Source organism: Cygnus atratus, chromosome 8, assembly GCF_013377495.2.
Source record: "Cygnus atratus isolate AKBS03 ecotype Queensland, Australia chromosome 8, CAtr_DNAZoo_HiC_assembly, whole genome shotgun sequence".
NCBI classification, from domain to species: Eukaryota; Metazoa; Chordata; class Aves; order Anseriformes; family Anatidae; genus Cygnus; species Cygnus atratus.
Genome location: NC_066369.1, coordinates 10,027,217 through 10,047,117, shown reverse-complemented (window position 1 = coordinate 10,047,117; position 19,901 = coordinate 10,027,217). Strand labels below are relative to the sequence as shown.

General features: G+C 42.7%; 1 protein-coding gene across 1 annotated transcript; it reads left to right on the top strand.

The window, feature by feature from the left end:
- The first annotated feature begins 2,211 nt into the window (after positions 1-2,211).
- On the top strand, positions 2,212-19,363 carry NTMT2 (N-terminal Xaa-Pro-Lys N-methyltransferase 2). The gene is made up of 4 exons (XM_035537688.1): positions 2,212-2,365; positions 9,015-9,190; positions 15,015-15,264; positions 19,036-19,363. The coding sequence occupies exons 1-4, from the start codon at positions 2,212-2,214 to the stop codon at positions 19,308-19,310; spliced, it is 855 nt and encodes a 284-aa protein (XP_035393581.1). The 3' UTR covers positions 19,311-19,363.
- The last annotated feature ends 538 nt before the right edge of the window (positions 19,364-19,901 follow it).

Genomic DNA, 19,901 nt, shown 5'->3' with positions numbered 1-19,901 from the left:
ACTTCTGTGGCATTTTTCATAGGCCACTTCTGGGCATAAATCTGTTTCTGTCTAACCTTTGACAGCAATAGGAATTGCTTTGAAAGTGCTTTAAAAGTCCTGGTGCTGTTGTGATTCACCTACTCAGCTGCCCTAGCATCTGAGGACTCGATGTGCTTCCATTAGTAATTCTTAGATTATAAAGCTATTTTGAACAGGGATTTAGTCTTGATTACATGCAAAAAGAATGAATATAATGAGTGTTTATGCAGCCTTCCATGGATCTTCACTCTTTTTGAGTGGGACAAAAACGGTTAAAACCAACACTCTGTGTAAAGAAGCAATCCAGTGAACCTCGTTCAGTGACCCCGTGAGTATCAAAGCTATGAGGAGCCCTGAGGCTGTGGTCCCAGCACACTCAACCGTGCTGTCCTAGCACTCGACTCCACTAGGAGACACCACGGCTTAGGTTTCATGCTTGGAGTCTTTTCTGTGTCTAAGCAGAGAGGTCACTGTGCTACACAATGGACATTGCCAAAACCAGAGCCTTGACAAATGTGAAGCACGATGTCAAATGCGGAGCAGGTGGGCCGTGAGTTCCTAGGGGTGTCTTTTGTCGGTGACAAAGTGAGCTTGTGCAACGTCTTTCCGAAGCATTCACATGCTGTCTTGAGACATCAGGTCCTGGCGCACTAACTGGCAAGTGGCTGGAAATAGATAAGCAAAAAGAAAGGGCCAGATTTGTGAGAAAACCAGGAGATAAACCAGGATTGTGTCTGGGCCCAGATATATCAAAAACAGTTGGAGAGAGCCTTATGCTTCTCTGCTAGATTGTAGCACGGAAGAAAAATTGAGTCTGAGTTATTTCAAGGGATGGATGAAGTTTCTAAGGAGGGGTGAAGAATGTAGCTCTCTGTTCAATGGAGGTCTCAGGCTTTGGTGCAGTGGCCCCAGAGTTGTTCTAACCCCTGCCATGATTCCACTCTCCCCACCCCATCCTCAGCTGCATGTTTCTGCCTCCCTTCTTACACATTTCTGGCAACTGAGTTGGTTCACAGCGCTGACCAGGCAGGTCAGACTCCCAGGCACAACGTGTGGAGGTCAGTGCCATCGGCACAAAGCCCCCAGAGGTACCTTGCCAGGTACCTTCGCAGCTCAGCAGTTGTGAATCTGTACCACAGCGAGTGCCCGAGCTGCTGAGTGACGAAAAAGATTTTGAAGCAGTACGTTTCTGTCCTTGTCGCTTGCTGAGGGCCTGATCCTGCTCTGGGATGTGATGTACTTACGGCACACAGCTCCCTTCAGCAGCTTACCATTCTCCCTCCTAAAAGCATTTCAGCTTTTGACCCTACTCTATCTCTTCCAGAATTTTGCTGTTGTAATAGCCTGAACCTCCCCCTCTTTTCCAGCTAATGTATTTGTCCAAGTTTATTAATAGGCAGTTTATCTCCTTTCGTTCTTCCATGCATTTTGTTAGCTAAAACAAAAGCTCTTACCCTTCTCTGGCTGCTCCCAGACAGCAATTTCTTCCAGCCAGCCTCTGCAGATGAGATACTCTGTACCATTTAAACAGCTTAAATAACCCCGGGCAGACCCTACAGTGTGTAGAGAAGAGCTTGTCTTGCCATACACAGCAGCAAAGCATGAAGTTGAACGTATTGTTTTCTCATTGCGTGCAATTATCACAATTTACTAGGGCACACAATTTGTACAAAGGTATGCCCATGTTCTGGTCTTCTGGCCTTCCTCTTGCCCCCCCCCCAGACTGAGAAACAAATACTGAGGGAGAGACAGAGAAACAAAATTGCCCTGTGAGATTAAAGAGGGAGATGGGAGACCCTGGATAGTATCTCAGTTTCTTTGAAGTGAAGGCTGAATAGATTAGGGAAAGAAAAACGTAACTGAATTAAAGCCACTCTTTTTTGGAGTAGATATACTTTTACCCTGGCTAAGCTATTTCCTGGTTGAGTTTTTTATCGCTTTCCAGCACCTGCTTGTTTCGGAGGGCGACACTCCAGAGATTACTCTGAGGAAGTGCCAACAGCCAGCATTTCTTAATCCGCTCTCGCCCGCCTCCGCCCCCTGCGCTGCTCTAGACACACACACCCCAATATAGAATGACAGCACAGTGCCACAGTTTAAATGACGCTGCCTCTGTCTCTTTGGAAGGACATGTCCTTCAGGAAGCACCAGGCACAACAACCGTCTACCCTTGCGAAAAACGTCTTCATCATGGCATATAAAGGAGCACATTTGGCTTTCAAGTCACGCTGGCACAAAACAGATGAAGAACTCTGTCGCCACAGCATGTCCTTTGACTTGCATAAGGCAATCCAGAATGACTTCTTTCAGAGTTACCTTTATCTGCTGGAAAAGCTTCCCCTGGGTGAGTAACGTGGGCAGGAGCATGTGTGCGTGTGTGACCACGTCCGGAAGGATGTGTCATGTTAGATGGCAGGGTGCAGACACGTTAATGACAAAAATAGTAGTTTCGAGAAGCCCTGCTAGGGAGCCTATAGTACTAGCTACACTATTTGTTACTCTCTCTCTCCCTTTAACTCAGTACCCTGTTGTTTAACCTGAATACTCCACAGATTCGTAAAGAAGGGCAAGGAAAAAAAACACAAGAGTGAAGGAAAGTTTAGTTTCTGGGTGATGGCACCCTTTCTTCTCACCATTTAAGTAAAACATGAATTGACCTATTTGGAACTTGGAAGGACAAATCCCGGAGTAGCAGAGCTGACAGGCTGTACTTTCTGTTGCCCGATACCTGTTGCGTTGTTTCTTGGTGTGTCCTTAGCTTTGTCATATGGATTGCTTTGGACAAGTGCTTGCAAGGTAATGCTTTTTAAGTTTTTTTTATCAAGAGGCTGTAATCCAGATCTCTGCAGCAGGCTGTCTAGCCCACAGTTATCTGGGAGGAATATGCTTCAAAAACATTTGTTTATAGCCTAATTTCAGTGAAAAGTACAGGATGCCAAGATTTTTTTTTTACTTGCAGGAAAAGAATGTTCATTTCTTATGAAACTTTGACCTTGAATAAGAATCAGAATTTTCCCAGGACAGTATACCTAAAAAGTAGATTTGACTTGAAGCTTTATTATGTTACCATATTACTTTTTAAGCAGAATTATTCAGCTTCCTCTCAATGTTAGAACTGTAGTAATTTAAGACGGAAGGGCTGTGTCTGTCCGACCTACTAAACTGTGCTTCAGAGTGAATTCTTGAGGGTTCCTTCCTGATTGAAAGATCCACGTAGGCAAGCGGATTACCCAACTCTGTAAGATTGTACAGACCCCAGTAAGAACTCTGCTCAAGGTGCTAGAATTCACGAGTCTGTAAAGAGAAGAAGTATTTCCATGTTTTCATAGTATTTTGATGTGGCTTTTCACATACAGCAGTATCTTCAGCTATCTAAAATGAAACGTGGAAGGTAAATACTCCTGTCCCTAGTGGTAGGTAGCTATGAACGATGGAAAGGAAGGAAAGATGGAAAGGAAGGAAAGTTAATTATAGGTCGATGTAATCTCAAGAAGTCTATGACAATGTTATTCTTTCATTTGTTTTGAAAATAAACACAACATATTAGAAACTGAGCAGGATTTCCTACAATGTAACTGCTAGTGTAAGTACTGGTAGATCATTTTATGACTAGAAGGTACTGTTATGAACATCTAGCTTTGAATTTCACATAAAAGTACCTGGATCATGCTTATAACATATGACTGGCTTACAGTATATATTTATGAAGACAAAAATAACTTGGTTTAAGAGCTGCAAATGACTGAGAATTCATCAGTACATAATTAAGCTGTTACCAGGCCTAATTACTTCACTCTTTTAAAACTATATTTCATTTTTGGTCTGAATTTTATTTGAATTTCCATTCCTAGCCAACAAACTTTGCAAAATGTTTACCTGTCAGACTGAAGAGTCCCTCTGCCAGGTTTTTCATGCTCTGAGTCATTATTAGAACTTCTCTAAAGTTTTCCACTTTATTGCCAGCATAACCAAATCAGTTGGACCCCATGGAAAATGTACTGTGAGTCCACAGTATGCATGTCATGGTCTGGATGGGTGGACACTCAGATGGTTAAGAAATGGTCGGGTGGTTGGGCTGAGAAAGTCATGGCAATATGTCATGTTCAATCTCGAGGTCAGTGGAATTCATGGGGAACTGTCCTATTTAACATCTTTATCAGTGACCTGAATAGCCAAGCTCTTCACAGTGGTGTGAGGTGGAGGACAAGAGACAGTGGGCATAAATTGAAGCTAGAGAAGTTCAGACTGGCTGTAAGGAAAAATCTTTGTGTGTGGACAGTCAGGCCTTGGAAAAGGTTGCCCGGGGAGGTTATACAATTCTGCATCACTGCAGGCTTTCAAGACTGAGCTGAGTAAAGTCCAGAGGAACCTCATCCAACCGCATTTCTGTCCCTGCTTTGAGCAGAAGTTTGGACTAGCGACCTCTTCAGGTGCCTTCTAATCCAGACTATCCTGTGATCCTGTGCTCTCTGTGATGGAGAGGAAAGAATGTGGCAGGTCCGAACATCTCTGCAGAATGTCATTTTCCAGTTCAGTTCAGAGAGGAACTGACCAGAAATGAACTGAACTTCACGGCTAGATCCAGATATCTCTGTGTAAACAGAATTAAACCACTACTACAACACCAAGACTCTGACCTAGCAGGGTACTTACGCGTGTGCTTAACCCTACGCATGAATAATTACACTGAAATCAGGCCTCACATTGAAACCTTCCTTGCAATCAAGAGTCGGCAAGGTACAAAGTTTACTTAAAGCCATGCAAACTCCACACTCCCCCACCCCTCTGTTCCTAGGTTCAGTGGGGGAGCACTTAGGCATGTTTACCTATGAGCTGAGCATATCTGGTATCACAGCCTGTTAAGAGAAACATGTCATTTTTACAGGCTGGGGTAACATTTATAAATAAAAGACATGAGTAACTTTAGGCCCTGATCCAACAGCGTACTTAAATGTGTGAATGCCCCTAAGCCCAGTGGACTTTAATGAAGCTACTCAGATTTTGGAAATAGTGCATGTGTTTACGTGGGCTGTGGGACTTGGTGCCAGGGGGGTGAGATCTGCAGTGGAAAACTCAGATGATCAGTCCACAGAGCCAAATATTTCAGTATGTGAGGCACGTGTCTAAGCAAAATCTGCTTTGGGGGTGGGCTGATGTTCATCCTCTATAAAACAGAGTTTAAATGGTTCTCGGACCATAGTAGAGAGGTGAATTCTACTCTGCACCCAGAGTAACTAACTATTTTTCAGCTGATGCACAAAGCAGATGTTGCATTTAAAAGGGAATACCCAGCCAAACTGGAGTTAGTTCAATATCTTGCAGAAAGCAGTTGGAGCCACAAAATAATGTTCACAAATAAAAACTTCAAAAAAATTATTTGCAACATTTACTTCTGCCAGGGAAATTTAGCTGAGCAAACCCTGCAACCAAGAACCTGTACTGCAGGTTGGGATTGTGCCCAATCCTGTGTATTATGGGGTCCCATTTCTCTAGAGCTTTAGAGCAGAAAAGGGAAACAAAATTTTGAGGTGATCCATCAAAAAAATGGAGATAGCATTTTTGGACTTTACAGGGAAAAAGGGCTTAGGTAGATGTTCTCTGTCTAGTCCAGGGGCTGGCATTCAGATCTAGGTCACCACTCAGCATCCAGACCACGTCTGCAGCAACTGAAAATTGCTAACACCTCATGACTGCGGGTGACCTTTAGGAGCCACTTTCTGCTCTCAGCCTCCTTTCCAGTGGGTTCATTTTAGCCTTCACTGCTCGAGGGTCTTGCCAGCAGGTTCAGCTGAGAGGCTGTATGCCATGATAAAAAGTTTCTTCTCGCTTTACTAGAAACACATTCCTAACACGAAACATTACAAGGCACCTAAGTTAACACTGCAAACTTTGTGAAAGCTGCCCCCCCGCCCCAATCTGTGTGAGACTTACAGGCTCCATCATCCTGTCCTGCCTGTGCCCTGCTTTGCAGAGTACATTGAAATCAGGCTGTGTCAGTAACAGACCTCACAAGTATTTCATTTCCTGATGCAGGAGATAGTCCCACGTGGGTCGCGGAATGGGAAGATGCCTCTGGCTAGACAGGTCCTGTGATGAGGGGGAGGTGTGCTGGAGCAGAGCTGCAACACTAACTGCCACCAAGGACATGTGTCTCCTCGCACTTCTCTTTTGCGGTAGATTCCTGCAAGCTGGCAAACCTCCTGCTCCCTCTGGTCCTGCTGCTCAAGCCTGCATGCCAGGCACAGCTGCGAGGCAGATCAGAGGTGAGGTTGATTGGTTGTGTCTGGAAAATTGGGTTGTGGGTTGGGAAAGTTGGCAGCGATGCAAATTCATGAGAGGGAGGAGAAACACTGAGGGAGCGAGAGGTGGAAATCATCTGTGTAGATTGCACACTCCAGGAGCGAGATTCTGTGGCTCTGCAGGAGGAGGCTTTGGGTACAGTGCCACCCTTTTAGCCGGTGTCCTTGCATGCCCTCAGAGGGGACACTTGCACAAAAAGATCTTTGCAAAGTTCGCTGTGTAGAGAAAACCCTGTGGATGTTCAGACCAGAGGTGGTTTCAGATGCCAGCACATAAGGCAGGGCTCTGGGGCCCCAGCTGGTCAGGGAGGAGCAGAAGTCAGCTGGTGTATGCATGCGAGTCCCGGCAGGCATTCTGCGAGTCTGACACTGGTTCTGAGTGAGAAATCTGAGAGCACACACTACAGATCTGATATCCCGAGCAGCATATCGTCTCCATGTGTTGCCTCGGGTCAGGCTCATGTATTGAGTAGAAGGACCCTGAATATTTGTCATTCGTGCTGCCAGCTGCCTGCAACACCCTGTCCCAGTGTGCAGACAGCCTGTAAATGCATTTCCCTTCAGTCTAGCGGAACGGGATAAATCACAGTCCCTTGATAGTTCCATTAAACAAACCCTAGAAATCATCACTGGGCTCTCATAGGGAAGATCTTGTAAAGCAGCATCCAGGGATTCAGTTCTGTTCACCAGGCAGGCTGGCATCTGAAATGGAGAAAAAAAGACCCAGAGAAAATAAGCTGGTGCCGCTCCCGAGGGAGGATGGAGATCATTTACCGGAAGAATCCCTACCACCAATGGAGCCTTTATTTCCCAGGCTCTGGGAGCCACCCTGGCCAAGTTGTGCTGGGGATTGGCTGCTGCCCCTTTCATATTAATTTCTGCAGCTAAATGGTTTCTTCTGAGAATGTGAATATAATCAGCGGAGTGTGTAAAACTCCCAGGTTTGACCCTTGCTGGGCTCAGTGCTTCTTGTGGTATAAATTTCTCAGGCATAACATAAATGTGTAATGGATTAAAGCTTTAATAGTATCCGTTCGGCAGTTGACTTAAGCAGGTGATGACAAGAGGGGCTGGTAATGCTGCTTTTGTTGGATGAAGGATATGCCGGGCATGCTGCTGGTGTGTAACCCAATAGCACTATTCTGTTCTGAGTGGTCCTTGGTGGTAATTATTCTCCATTCTACTTCCTTTGTCCCCCATCATTTGCCTCCAAAATGTCATTCTCCTGCTGAGGATGGGCAGGCACACACTTATCATTCCCTGCTGAGCTTGCTTGCCCTCATTTCAGGCTTATGTTCGGGGTCTCTGGCCTAACTCTCATCCTCTGAGTGGAGGGCATAGTTCCTGCTCCCAGCGGGGTAAGCAAGGCATGGCCTGTTCAGAGCCTTGCCAGCGTTACCAGCAGCAGTTTTAAAGATTCAGCCCACAGAAGGCAAACGTTGAGCAGCAACTAAGTCCTGCTCCCTTGTCCTGTTTGCTCAGCCTGCAGGGAGGTCCCCCTTCCCACTGCCCTTAACAGAAACGTGTTTGCTGCTTGCTTGCTTCCAGTTCCTTGAGCACGCTGAAATCTGCAGCAGGGCTGGGTTCACACTGTGAAGTGGTGCTCACGAAGACATTCCCAGCGTGACTCCATCCCTCCTTATTGCTTGGCTTTCACCCCAGGCTTGTAGTCGTGGTTTTGTTGGAAGGCCTGGCTGGGAACAGCTCCTTGTCATACACGCAGGAAAATGCCCGTGCACCTGTATGTGAGGGGGACAGCAAGAGTTGCTGGTTTCCAAACTGTTTCTGGCCTGCCTCCGTCCCAACTTTTGAGCCATGAAACATAACTACGTTTGATATGTCAATACACAACAAGTAGAGAAAAGAAACAGATGCAGCACATAGATCTCAGTTCTTCAGAGAATGGGGGAAAATAAGCCTTTAGCCAACAGAACTCACAGGTTCTAATAAAACAGCCTCAAATAAATGGTTGCTGTTTATTACCAGCAAATAGCCAAGCACTGAAAAGAAATATCCAAGCCTCTGCACACAGGAGCTTTATTATTTTGCTCCTTGATCTATGACGGAAGAAAATCTAGGACTCTCTCTTCTAAATTATCTTCCTCCCTGTATAGTCTTCTAGGCCTGAGAGTACCATCTGCTCTTGGGTTCAGTTTACTTGCAGTGCCCCAGACTGTACAGTATCACTAAAAATAAACGAGAGCAAGTGTCTCATTCATCTGCACTCTTGTGATACTCTCTCCGCGCAGCTGTCAATGGCTAGAAAGCGTGTATGGAAATGTGCAGGCCGTAAGGAGCGGTTAGGTTTGTGACAGCAGAAGTGTGGATTCTGTACAGCAATAAACTCTGCCCACAGCAATTCTGGGAGAAAACCAACCCCATTTCTCTCTTTGGCATGAATGTTCATCTTCAAACTGAAATGATTTTTCACTGATGGGAAATTGTACTGTGTAATGACAAACGAGGTCTGAGCCTGGGAGGCACTGAATGTGCCCAAGAGGTGCTGTGTCCTTTCAAAGCCTTGCAGGATTAAATCCAACACCCTTCCTTCTACCTTTGCTTTTGAAACAGAGGTTTGCTGATATGGAGGCTCACCTTAGATTCGTAGCTCTTCACCACCATGCCTCCAGAACAATAAAACTAACCCAGAAATATCTGTCATTAACAATAAAACAATGATTTATCTGCCTACAGTGAAACTTTACGCTTTAACAAGTCAAGTTATCAATGGGGAGATGCAGTTCTACGCCAGGGCCAAACACTTCTACCAGGAGGTACCAGCCACAGAAGAGGGCATGATGGGAGACTACATTGAGCTCTCCAATATAGACGTTGAATCCTCCAGGGAATTTCTCAGGAAGTTTGTTGGGGTGAGTCATTTAATCCCATCTTCTGCAAGAGACAGTGGTGGTGTGTGTCATAAATGACATGCAGTGTGCCCAGTCACAGCTATTGTAAATGGCACCATATGTTGCATTTGATATGCATGAAGCGCACGTCGTAACTGACTGTGATGGGGGCTAGGAACATATAATTTACATGCATCCTGCCAGATCACGCATCATCGTGAATACACATTTTGCCTGGCTGTATGTCATTATTTACCTGTTTTGCATCCCTTTCTCACACTCTGAAGCTTGCAAAGAGGATTGTGCAAGGACTTCCTATAGCTTGGGTGGGAGATTAATTTTCAGTGTAGGACTGGGACTTTTCATGATCGTCTGTGCAAATTCCTGCAGTCTATTTGGGAAAGTAACTGAGACTAAATGCCAAGCTTCTGTTTTGCCTATTTATAGATTTTTTTTCTGAGAATGCTGCAAGAAAAACCAACCCTCCTTCCCCTCCCAGTGTTAGCAGTATATAGAATAAGCTACCCATTAGGAAAAATATATTATTCTTGACCATTGTAGTATCACTGTGGACTTTGTAGGCAGATCTCCAAAGGTCTGTAAAGATCTTAGAGGTCTGGTTTGACCTGAGATGCAAAGAGATGCCAAGTAGGATTTTAAAAGCACGTACAATAGCAGTATCACTGGCACTTGGGTTTCAGAAAATCCCACTGATGCCTAAATGTATCTTTAGGAATCTGTACATTTTTTTAAAGTGTGGTCCAATGGTTTTCTGACTGCCTCTTGCTCTTCCCAGGGATAAAAAGCCTGCTAAATTAGCTCAACAACAGTATTAGATGCTAAAGAACTCACAAACCTACAGGGAACCAAATTTCCTAAATTGTCCTGCTCACAAAATTACTAGTTCTATATAACACTACCACAGATCCTTCATTTTCTACTCAAATGTACAAACTTGGCATAGCCAGATGACCTTTTTTTTAGCCTTAATGATCTATTGTGGAAAAAAAAACTCAATAAGTTAATTAGATGTTGTGTTTCAAAAGGGCACAGTTTAAATGAAGTGGGATGGAAAATGAGGTGTGGTTTAACAATAGATAAACATCCTATATAGCAGTGAAGGGCAGCTGATGAAAAAGTTTACTGTACCTGACAGAGGCTTTGGGGGCACTGTGTTTTCAGGTAATTGCAAACTGCGATTACCTAAGTGAAAAAATACGTTATTTCTAATGACAGTGTTTTGTATTAATGGTTTACCAACATTTGAAGGCCTCGCTCTATTAGGCTTTTTACAAAATAAGAAAATGTAAAGTAAATACAGAAAGGCAGATGAACCTGATAGTAACATGGCATTTTCAGGAAAAAAAAAAAAAAAGAAATGCAACTTGTGAGCCCAGAGCCAGCCCAAGGCATATCCCTTACATGTTACTTAAGTCTTGTTTTAAGGACGTTTGTGGAATTCAAGTGATGCATAAGCCTGTGTTCAGGGAAAGATTTCACGCTTCCTAGACATCATATAGATTCAGTTTCCTGAACAGACAGTTTGCACCACACTGTTAAAACTTTCTCCCCAAAAAGGAAAGAAGTACAGTCTGTAGCAGAGTTTCACAGGCCAAAGAGAACTCATACCCAATGCATCAGGTGTGATGACAGGTACAAAATACTCCAGAGCAGAGTTCCTGCTCCTATTATTAGCCAGGGATAGAAAGGATACTCTGAATGGCCAGGATCAAACAAGAAAAAAAAAAAAAAAAAAGGAAGAGAAAGGAATCTGCATGTTTTGCTAGTTCTGATTTAGTTTCTTAAAGCCTGTCCTCTATTGAGATACAGTCAATTGGTTATTTACTTATGGTTTATTTTCCTTTCTTACTACTGCAATTTGAATCCTACTCAAGCAGATACAGATATTTACTGGCTTTCTGTAGTAGTGACCTTACTCTACAGCTAATTTGAGCTATGTCTTCCCAAGTTTATGGCTCCATGGATATTTTTTTTTTCCAATAAGGCAATCAAAGTAGAAAAAAACCAATTTGCTTCACCCTAAGATAAACTATGCTTTCTTTTTTTTACAGAGAAATTTAACAGAAACAGAAAATAGGAAAATTAGTTTCAGATCAACTGAACGTATTTCATTTATTTTTTGATTGTTTTACCCTCTGAAAAAAACTTTTCCCTTTGTTTTCAAGATATAAGTCAGTTCCAAAATGAAAAATGCTGTTTAGAAATGAAAAGTTGACAAGTTATTTTTTTTCCTTGAAAGTCGTCAAAAAGAAGTATCTTGACATTTTCAACATTCTTTCCCATGTTTTTTTGGCTAGAACTATTCTCTAGATTTGAAGTATCAATTTCACAGAGAGTTTTATTCTTCCAAAACTTTATTTTCTGGCAAAACTAGTGCTCCTTAAAAAACAGTTGCCCAGTTCCACTCAAATTACCCTTCCTGAGTTAGTTTGGCTGGTGTGGAAATGCCACACAGTGACATTTCCCTTCCATGACTGATGTTGCATACCTTCATGTATGGCATTTCTTAGCATGATTCTTAGCACCACTGTAAACTGAGCTACAGATTTCTTTACCATGGGAGAATTTATCTTGCCTGGGCACATGGAAGGAATTACAACAAGGCAATAGAAAACTAAGGGCTTCACTTATATTTTAACCTGTCTCCAGCCCAGGCGATTCAAACTGAGTTAAAAGTGCCACTGTGCTCAAGTTAAGAGGTTTTATGTGTGTGTGGGCAGAACTCAAACCAAGAGCAACATCTGAGCGAGAACTTGAGCCAACAGTGCTATACAGACAAGCTATAGGTTGTCTTAGGTACAGTCATACTTGAAAGGTTATCAGCAGAGCTATACCAACGCGTATTTACGGCAATGTATTCACACCAGTTCAAGCCTTGATGTCCACACAGACACTGTGTTTTCCAGACCCTAATCCAGAGGTAATCTGTTAAAAAAGGAAGCAAAGAAAACAAATAAACCATTAATTAAGGAAAAATTGAGAGCTTAGGTGTGTGAGGCAGTACAGATGGGGATTATATTGTTCTTATAGCTCCCCTTCTGCCCCCAAACCCTTCGTTCCTTGCTGCCCTGTCTTGCCCTAAGTTCAGCTGCCTTATGAGGGACTTTCTGAATGAAAAGCTTCTGGAAAGTGATTTTTCTTCTGTTTGATCAGGGAGATGGAAGATACTTGATTGAAAAAGGTTTTTTATTTACTTAGAAAGAAAGCCACTGTGTTTTTTAACTATTTCTTGAACTCTGATTTCTTTTGTTTCCCCTACACATCTAGACTGCCTTCCTGCCCTTTCAACACCTGAAGTAGTAGCATCATGAACATATGCCACAACTCTTTATTTCTAAGGAGCTTTGTGAGTGCCCTATACAGCTTTACAGCAGAACTTCTGGGTGTGTACATGACCTCAGTGATAGTGATTCTGAGTAACAGGAAGCAAGTAAAAAGAGAAGCAGTCAATCTTAAATTCTGAAGCCTGCTCTGGCTTAAAATTTTCACATACACTATTATTTTAAATAAGAAGTCCAGTTTTCAACTCAATTAGGCTTTTGGGAAAATGCTTGCCTTCCAAAGAAAATGTTAATACCCTGTCAAAGATCTGAGCACTCCCAAACTGAAAATATATTAGCTGAACATGGAATTATGTCAACATTTTCATTATAAATGGAGCTGTGGTGCTTTGCAGGGCTTCTCATCTGACTGCCTGGTGCTCTTGCTCCCTGTCAGTGAAGCATGGGGTCAAGCTTCATCTCCCATGAGTGTTTCCTTTCCCTTTTCTTGATGGCAAATGGAGATGTGACATCAGAGGTCCTTGTTGTGACACATCATGGGAAATGAATTCCCTGTTTTTAGTAAGGTACTGTGACTGTAGGTTCTCTGATATACAAAGTCAAAGAAGTTGAATGGCTTTTTATCTAATTCTATTAGCTTTTTGGTAAATGATCCCTGTTTTCTCACCAGCTCTCTTCAAGCATTTTACTTAATCTCATCAGCATAAGCCTGTATTTACCTGCCAGCAAACAGTACAGAAACCCACCTTGTGAAGATCTAATGCACTGTTCCTTCTCCTTTCATGAACTGCTTGTTACAGCTCAGTCTGGTCTTCAGTAAAAGCCACATGCTCCTAAGCCCAGCCTGGGAATGAAGAATAGCTCACATTTTCTGGCTAACTACAAACAGGTATTCTCCAGAGTCGGATAGGGTGGAAGGCTTGTGGACTCCTGCACACATCAGGAGATTAATCTTCCTAATCTTCCTAGGTATACAAATTGTGACCAGCAGCCCCAGAGACCAGTGAGATTGAGGTCCTTGTGCTCTTTCTACAGTTACTCTGTGTAACCAGATGCTGAGTTGGGCTATTCATAGTCATGTCATTGACAGTACTGTCCTTTGACCTTAATAATCTACTGAATTACCCACTGAAGCAAGGCCAGAAAAACAGTGAGTTACGTGATTTATGCTTGGTCATTACAGAGGGGGTCTCCCAAATAAGCAGGAAGAGCTGGACTCTTCCTGGGCTTATTTCCTATAAGAGCAGCAAAGGTGCAGCAGGGACTTTGGCTCATAGCTTTTGCTTCAATGCTCAGTTCCAGAGACAGGGAAAAGGTGTTTACATTTGTTTTTAATATATTTGTTTAACAGATAACTTTGGCCAGGGGAGCTCCAGTCCCACAGTCGGTGACTGTACAGACTTAAAATTTCTGTTTTACAGAACTGCAGCAGGCTCTTAAGAGCCTTTTTATAGCTAGAATGGAAGCTTCAGGGGTAAAATACAGCTTTCATTATAAAGGTCCTTTTACAGTGACTCATTATTTTCTCAAAGACATATCCTCTGTGCAACAATTTTTCTTGTCTGATCTCTATCCAGAGACGATATTTAGGAAGAAAAAAAGGAATACTTAAGCAGAAGCTAATCAATCATCTTGCTTGTTTCTTTGTCTAAAAAAAAAAAGAAATTCTTTATATGCTCCAGTCCAAACTTTTGTTTTGTGATAAGTTACCTAAAACTCCATGATCTTTGGTCAGATCCAACTTATTTTGGAAAACACACTTGGATCTCAAGGACACTATGCATCTGCAGAGATGTCGATGGACACCTTAGGCATTCTGTGCTACAGAAGTTACTTCTTGCATGCAGTATTTGGTATATTCTTGTTTTTTTCATTAGGCCTTCACTGGGCTCAGAATACAATGAGACTTACCTAGTCATGTAGTTGGCTGTGACATACAAATACATGACAGATGACGTTGCAAAAAACTTTACAGAGACCAGTGGATCTTCTGAGAAACCTAGGAACTTGTGAAAGATTATGTCTCTTCATACACCAAGCAAAAACCTACTGTACAGCACTAAATGCGGAGCTGCAATGAAGAAGTCCCATCAAATGCAGCCTTCATGTTTTGCAGCTCCAAATGAGCAGTGGCTGCTGGAGATCTGGGGTGTTGGATGCTGGGGAGGAGAACCTGGTGCAGACAGTGTTGGCTCATAGGAGTCGGGCAGGGAGGGAATCCAGGTGAGCACGAGGGGAGGTCTGTCTTCACTCCCTCCTTCTCCTGGCTTGGACACTCAACGTGAGGTTCTGCATGTCTCTGGGCTTTGCTCTCAGCTGGGGAAATGATTATGGAGGAAAAATGCATCAAGACATTCTCTGGAAATGTAGCAGCCCCATAGCCACCCAGAGGTGTATTGATACTAATGCAGGTTTTTATCAATCTTGCAAAAGTCCTGAACAAATAAGAAGACAAGACACTAGGACAAAAGGCCATAGCTGGTAACACGGTTGCTATGATCTTTCAGTTTTCAGATTTCAAATGATTTTCTTGTGTTCCACAGGGGGTGGGGAAAGCCGGCACCAACCGCGCCCTGGACTGCGGCTCTGGGATAGGTCGGATCAGCAAGCATGTCCTGCTACCAGTTTTCAAGAGCGTGGAACTGGTGGATATGATGGAGAATTTTCTGGCTGAGGTCCCGAACTACCTGCAGGGCAAGGAGGACAGAGTAGAGATGTATTATTGCAAAAGCCTCCAGGAATTCACTCCAGCCCCACAAAGATATGATGTCATCTGGATTCAGTGGGTTTCAGGTTAGTTCAGCATGATTCATCCAGCTCAGCATCTCAGAGAACTACACAGCCTGTGCTAAAATTAATGTTAAAAGAATGGTGCAGCTGTAAAAGGAGGTTCTCAAGTCTTTGATAACGCCAGGCCAGAACTGACCAGTGCTGGAGGCACAGGGCTAGTTTTGCACTCAGTCAGTTCCAGTACCTGGTCCCATAGCAGCCAGGACAAGCAAATAGGAAAATAAATAAATAAATCTGAAACTGCTGCACTCCTGTAGCCTTCCTGGGGAGTCAGGCAGTCCTCGCAGTCCGTATCTCCTAAAGCTTGCCACAGTACCCTGCCATCCCAGGAACACTCCTGCTTCCTTTAAAATCTCACAAGAGACTTCTGAGAGTTCTCCCTAGCCACATGAACAGTGGGTACAGATCAAGTTGCTTTTTTCATGTCAGATAGTGGAGGAAGGTACACATACTTGGGAGCAGCTTGCATGCTAAGGTGCAGCTGTGGAGTATGCCTTATAGATAGGCCTTATATATTGAGCAGGAATCCTCCTTCTTACCTACTACTGCTGCAGACAGATACAGAGCGTTGGCCTCATATGTGAGAAGTGGTCTGTCAACACCTCCACATCTGGCATGTGGTGGGAGAAAGACTAGCACTGTGGCAGTACCAATGTGTAAGGATCAAGCTTGGCTGTGAGGATATACAGCATGTGAGACCTCATTGTTGGTGTCTTGAATCTTGGCAGATTTTGGACACCCCTTTGCACATGTGTTTTTCATGGGCCATTGGGTACTGCAGACTGCCAGGGAGATACCCGTAATGATTTCTCACCTTGTGCCATGCAATTTAACAAGAAACATGAGCCTTTTTGAGAGATCTCACCCGTTTTGTGGGTGGGGCAGTGCAAGCATTTGAAGGTAGGACAGGTTGTTGGGTTTCTGTGCTTACAAGATTGATACTGCCTTCATTTAAGGATGGTTTCCTTTGGTTCTTTGCAGAAAGCCATTTTCCACACAGGTTTCACCACTTCTGCATCATGTTTTGGCATCCCGTGGGATGGTTTCCAGCAAAGATCTTGTGGGAAACACTGGCATGATACCCCTCACACACAGAACTCGTTAGGCTAAGTGGCCCTTCAGGGATATCCCCTTTGGTCCTTTCTTAGCCTCTGCCAGTGGAAATCTCTCCTTCCTGCTGGTGTTCTCGGAGGGATTTCTGAATCTGATGATTGTTTATTGAGACCTGGGGTTTATTTCAGGAAACAACCTGAAATAAATAAAAAAATAATTAAAAAAAACCACACCATGGTGAAATCATCAAAAGCTATAAACTGGATGATTGTATCTTTTACATGCACTGATGCTTATCCAACAGGTTCAGTTAGCTGTGTCATCCAACACCACCACCCCATATAACAAATACCTGCTACTTCTCCTGCAGCCACCCCAGTGAATGCACTGGAGCATTAATAGCAGCAAAGAGGCAGTTAGACAGTGTGGGCTATGCTCCTCACCTCCCCCCAGAAAAGATTCTTTTTTTTTTCCCTCCTACTTACAGCAATGATATGGGAATTAATTACTTTTGTAAAGTGTGCAGAGATCCTTGAGTGAAAAGTGTTGTAAGCCCATAAGCAAACGGAATAGTCATGCAACTACAGAAGTGAATTGAAGGTGACCTGAAAAGTCAACTTTTTATTCTCCTGTCCCAATCAGTCAGAAATACCATTTTTGGCAGGTTTTTTCCCAAGCTGTTCCTTAAAATCTTTACTGCTGAAGAATTCGTAATTTTTCTGGAAAACCTGCTGCAGTGCCTAGCAGTCCTTCCAGAAAGGTTTTCTCCTCATCATTGGACCTAAGTGTCCCTTGTGCAATTTCAGCTGGCAGGATTCGTTATTCTAAAGCACAATAGGAGTCCTGAACAACTTCTCCTCACCAAAACCCCAGAAATAGTTTCTTGTTAGGCAAAAGACAAAGGCAGAGAGATCAGCACAGGAGATGGTTTTATTCAGGAGCACTTAATTTGTCCTCTACATGTAGTCTTAAACAGTAATGAAACTGGTCTTAGAACAGGTCTTTCCTCTATTGCTATACAAACAAATTGCTTCAGAACAACTTAATTTTCCTTTGCATTTCTATTCTTTTTGAATAATCAATCAACCATTACAGTAAACCTAGCTCCTGTGTCATCTCTTGAACAAATCCCAGTCAACATGAGACAGAACGAGTGAAGACTTGTTGGGGCTGTGCTGATCAGCTGACAAAGGCAGCATATGCCTCTTCTTTTGTAGAAATGGAGGGCTGATTCTCCTTCCTCCCTTCAGCCATAAATTGCAATTAACTATATAGTAATCTTCAGTATTAATCAAGCTTCCACCACTATCTTGAATTTGACTGAAATATGCCAACAAGCTCCACACTTTTTGGGGTAGCGGGGCAGGACAGACTGGCAGATAGCAACACAATGAAGATCTCATTTTGGAGGGAAACTAGGCTAAAAGCTAGGTTAAGAGAACATTAAATTCCAAATTAGGTGGCCAAATGCTTCAATGAATCTTGCCTATGCAATCTTGATTTGTCTTACATATACATAACTATATGAGCCCTGGCTGTTACTTTATGAAGAAATACAAATGTAAGTTTACATTTCGTACTGAAATTACCATTTTCCTTCAGCTTTGAAGGTATTCAGCTTTGGGCTTTGTGTCTTTTTTCTTTCTCTTTTTTTGGGGAGAGTGAAGTCGTTTAAAAAAAATGACATTCTATATCAAAACGTGGTTTTGAAATGGCAACTTCCATTTATAAAAGTTTAGATCTACGATGAAGAAAACTAAATATTTTGACTAGAAAATACAATCAACTTTTTCAAGTTTTTAATTCAGTTTCTGACCACCTGCCCTTGTTAATTCATTTTAGATAGGTTTCACATGTGAGGTTCTCATTTTGCTCTTCTTTGAGCCCCACTCTACTGATCTCAACAGAAGTGATCTTTGAGAACGGAGATGCAAAACACAATCTCAATAACATATTAAAAAATTCCTGTTTTTAAACACATATGGTATATGCAGAAATCACAACAGTATGGAGCAATATGAAGACAATATGTTTATTTGACAGTTTGTTAGGTCTTGCATTCCTCATTGGATCTTTAATCCAGAGCTTCTTTGATGGGCACATAATGTTACATGAAGTTACAGAGATTTGTAGCACAAAAAGCCAGAAGGGACTGTTAGATTATCTAATTTGACCTATTCTATATTACAAGCTGTTATATTTCATTGCTTTACCCTTGTACTGAGCGAGTAGTTTGTGTTCAATTAAAACGTATCTTGAGAAAGTCAACCACGCTTGATTTGAGGACTTCAAGAGGTGGTAAATCCACCACTTCTGTTGGTAGTTTCCAATTGGTAATTACTTACACTGTTAAAACAGTTGTCATTTATTTCCAGTTTGAATTTGTTTGGCTCCAGCTTCCTGCCACTGATTCTTATTATGACTTTAACCACCAGATTAAAGAACCCTTCAGCACCCAGTATTTTCTGCACTATTGCCACTGACTTCTGTCCACATCTGTTGCTACTACTAATATGGATCATAAATATTGATTTGAGCTTGTAACTGTTGATCTCATTGATTTGCCCAGGTTTTCATAATGAAACCTGGCAGATCTAGATCTTTTCCTAAAGATCAGTAATTAGGACATGAAGAATCAGATCTAGGCACCATTCTGATGTGCACAGGGGGAGTCTGTTTGAATGGTTAATAGTGATCTGTTTTCCATCTTTTCATCTGTAGGCTATCTGACAGATAAAGATCTCCTGAAGTTTCTCATCCGGTGCCAGAACGGCTTGAAGGATAATGGTGTTATCATTCTCAAGGACAATGTAGCCAGGGAGGGCTGTATCCTGGATTGTCTGGATAGTAGTGTGATCCGAGACCTCAACATCCTCCACAGCCTCATTGAAATGAGCGGACTCACCATCCTACGAGAGGAGAGGCAGGAGGGATTCCCTGAGCAGTGTGTCCCTGTCTGGATGCTGGCCATGCAGAAAAGCCCTGGCCATTCCTGACTGCATAATGTGATGGCAGATACTGGACTATGAATGAACCACAGGACTGGGGAGGAGAAAGGGGAAGAAAAGCATCTGCTGGAATCCTACTAACCATGCACTGCTACTGCTGTTACTGTAGGGCAGGATCAGGGGAGAATAAAAATTGAGCCAGCTTCTCCAGGGAATAGTCTGCTTCTAAATCCTGCCTGTTTCATCATACCCTCTGTTTTTAAAAACCTTTCTAACAGCTCCTTGTGAGATTTCTCTTTCATTGAAGAGTCAATGCTATGACAAAACTCAACTAATAGAAAATAATTAGGTCTGAAGTTTCTGTAGTGGCTAATACATTTTAGAGTGCTCTCTATGAGGGGTTAAGAAATAAGCCTGTTTTTTACTATGGCACTTAAATTTTCTTGGAAGTTAAGAAGGATCTGTCAGATCACTGAAGCAGGATATTCATAATAATAACTGCTGGAAAACCTAACCCAACTTTTGACTGTCATCACTATCTGTACTTTAAAAATATTTATATCTAAAATGTAAGGAAAGTTCTATCCATTCATTGGCATCAGCTATGCAAATTTTTATTTTTTATTTTTTTGCTTTTCA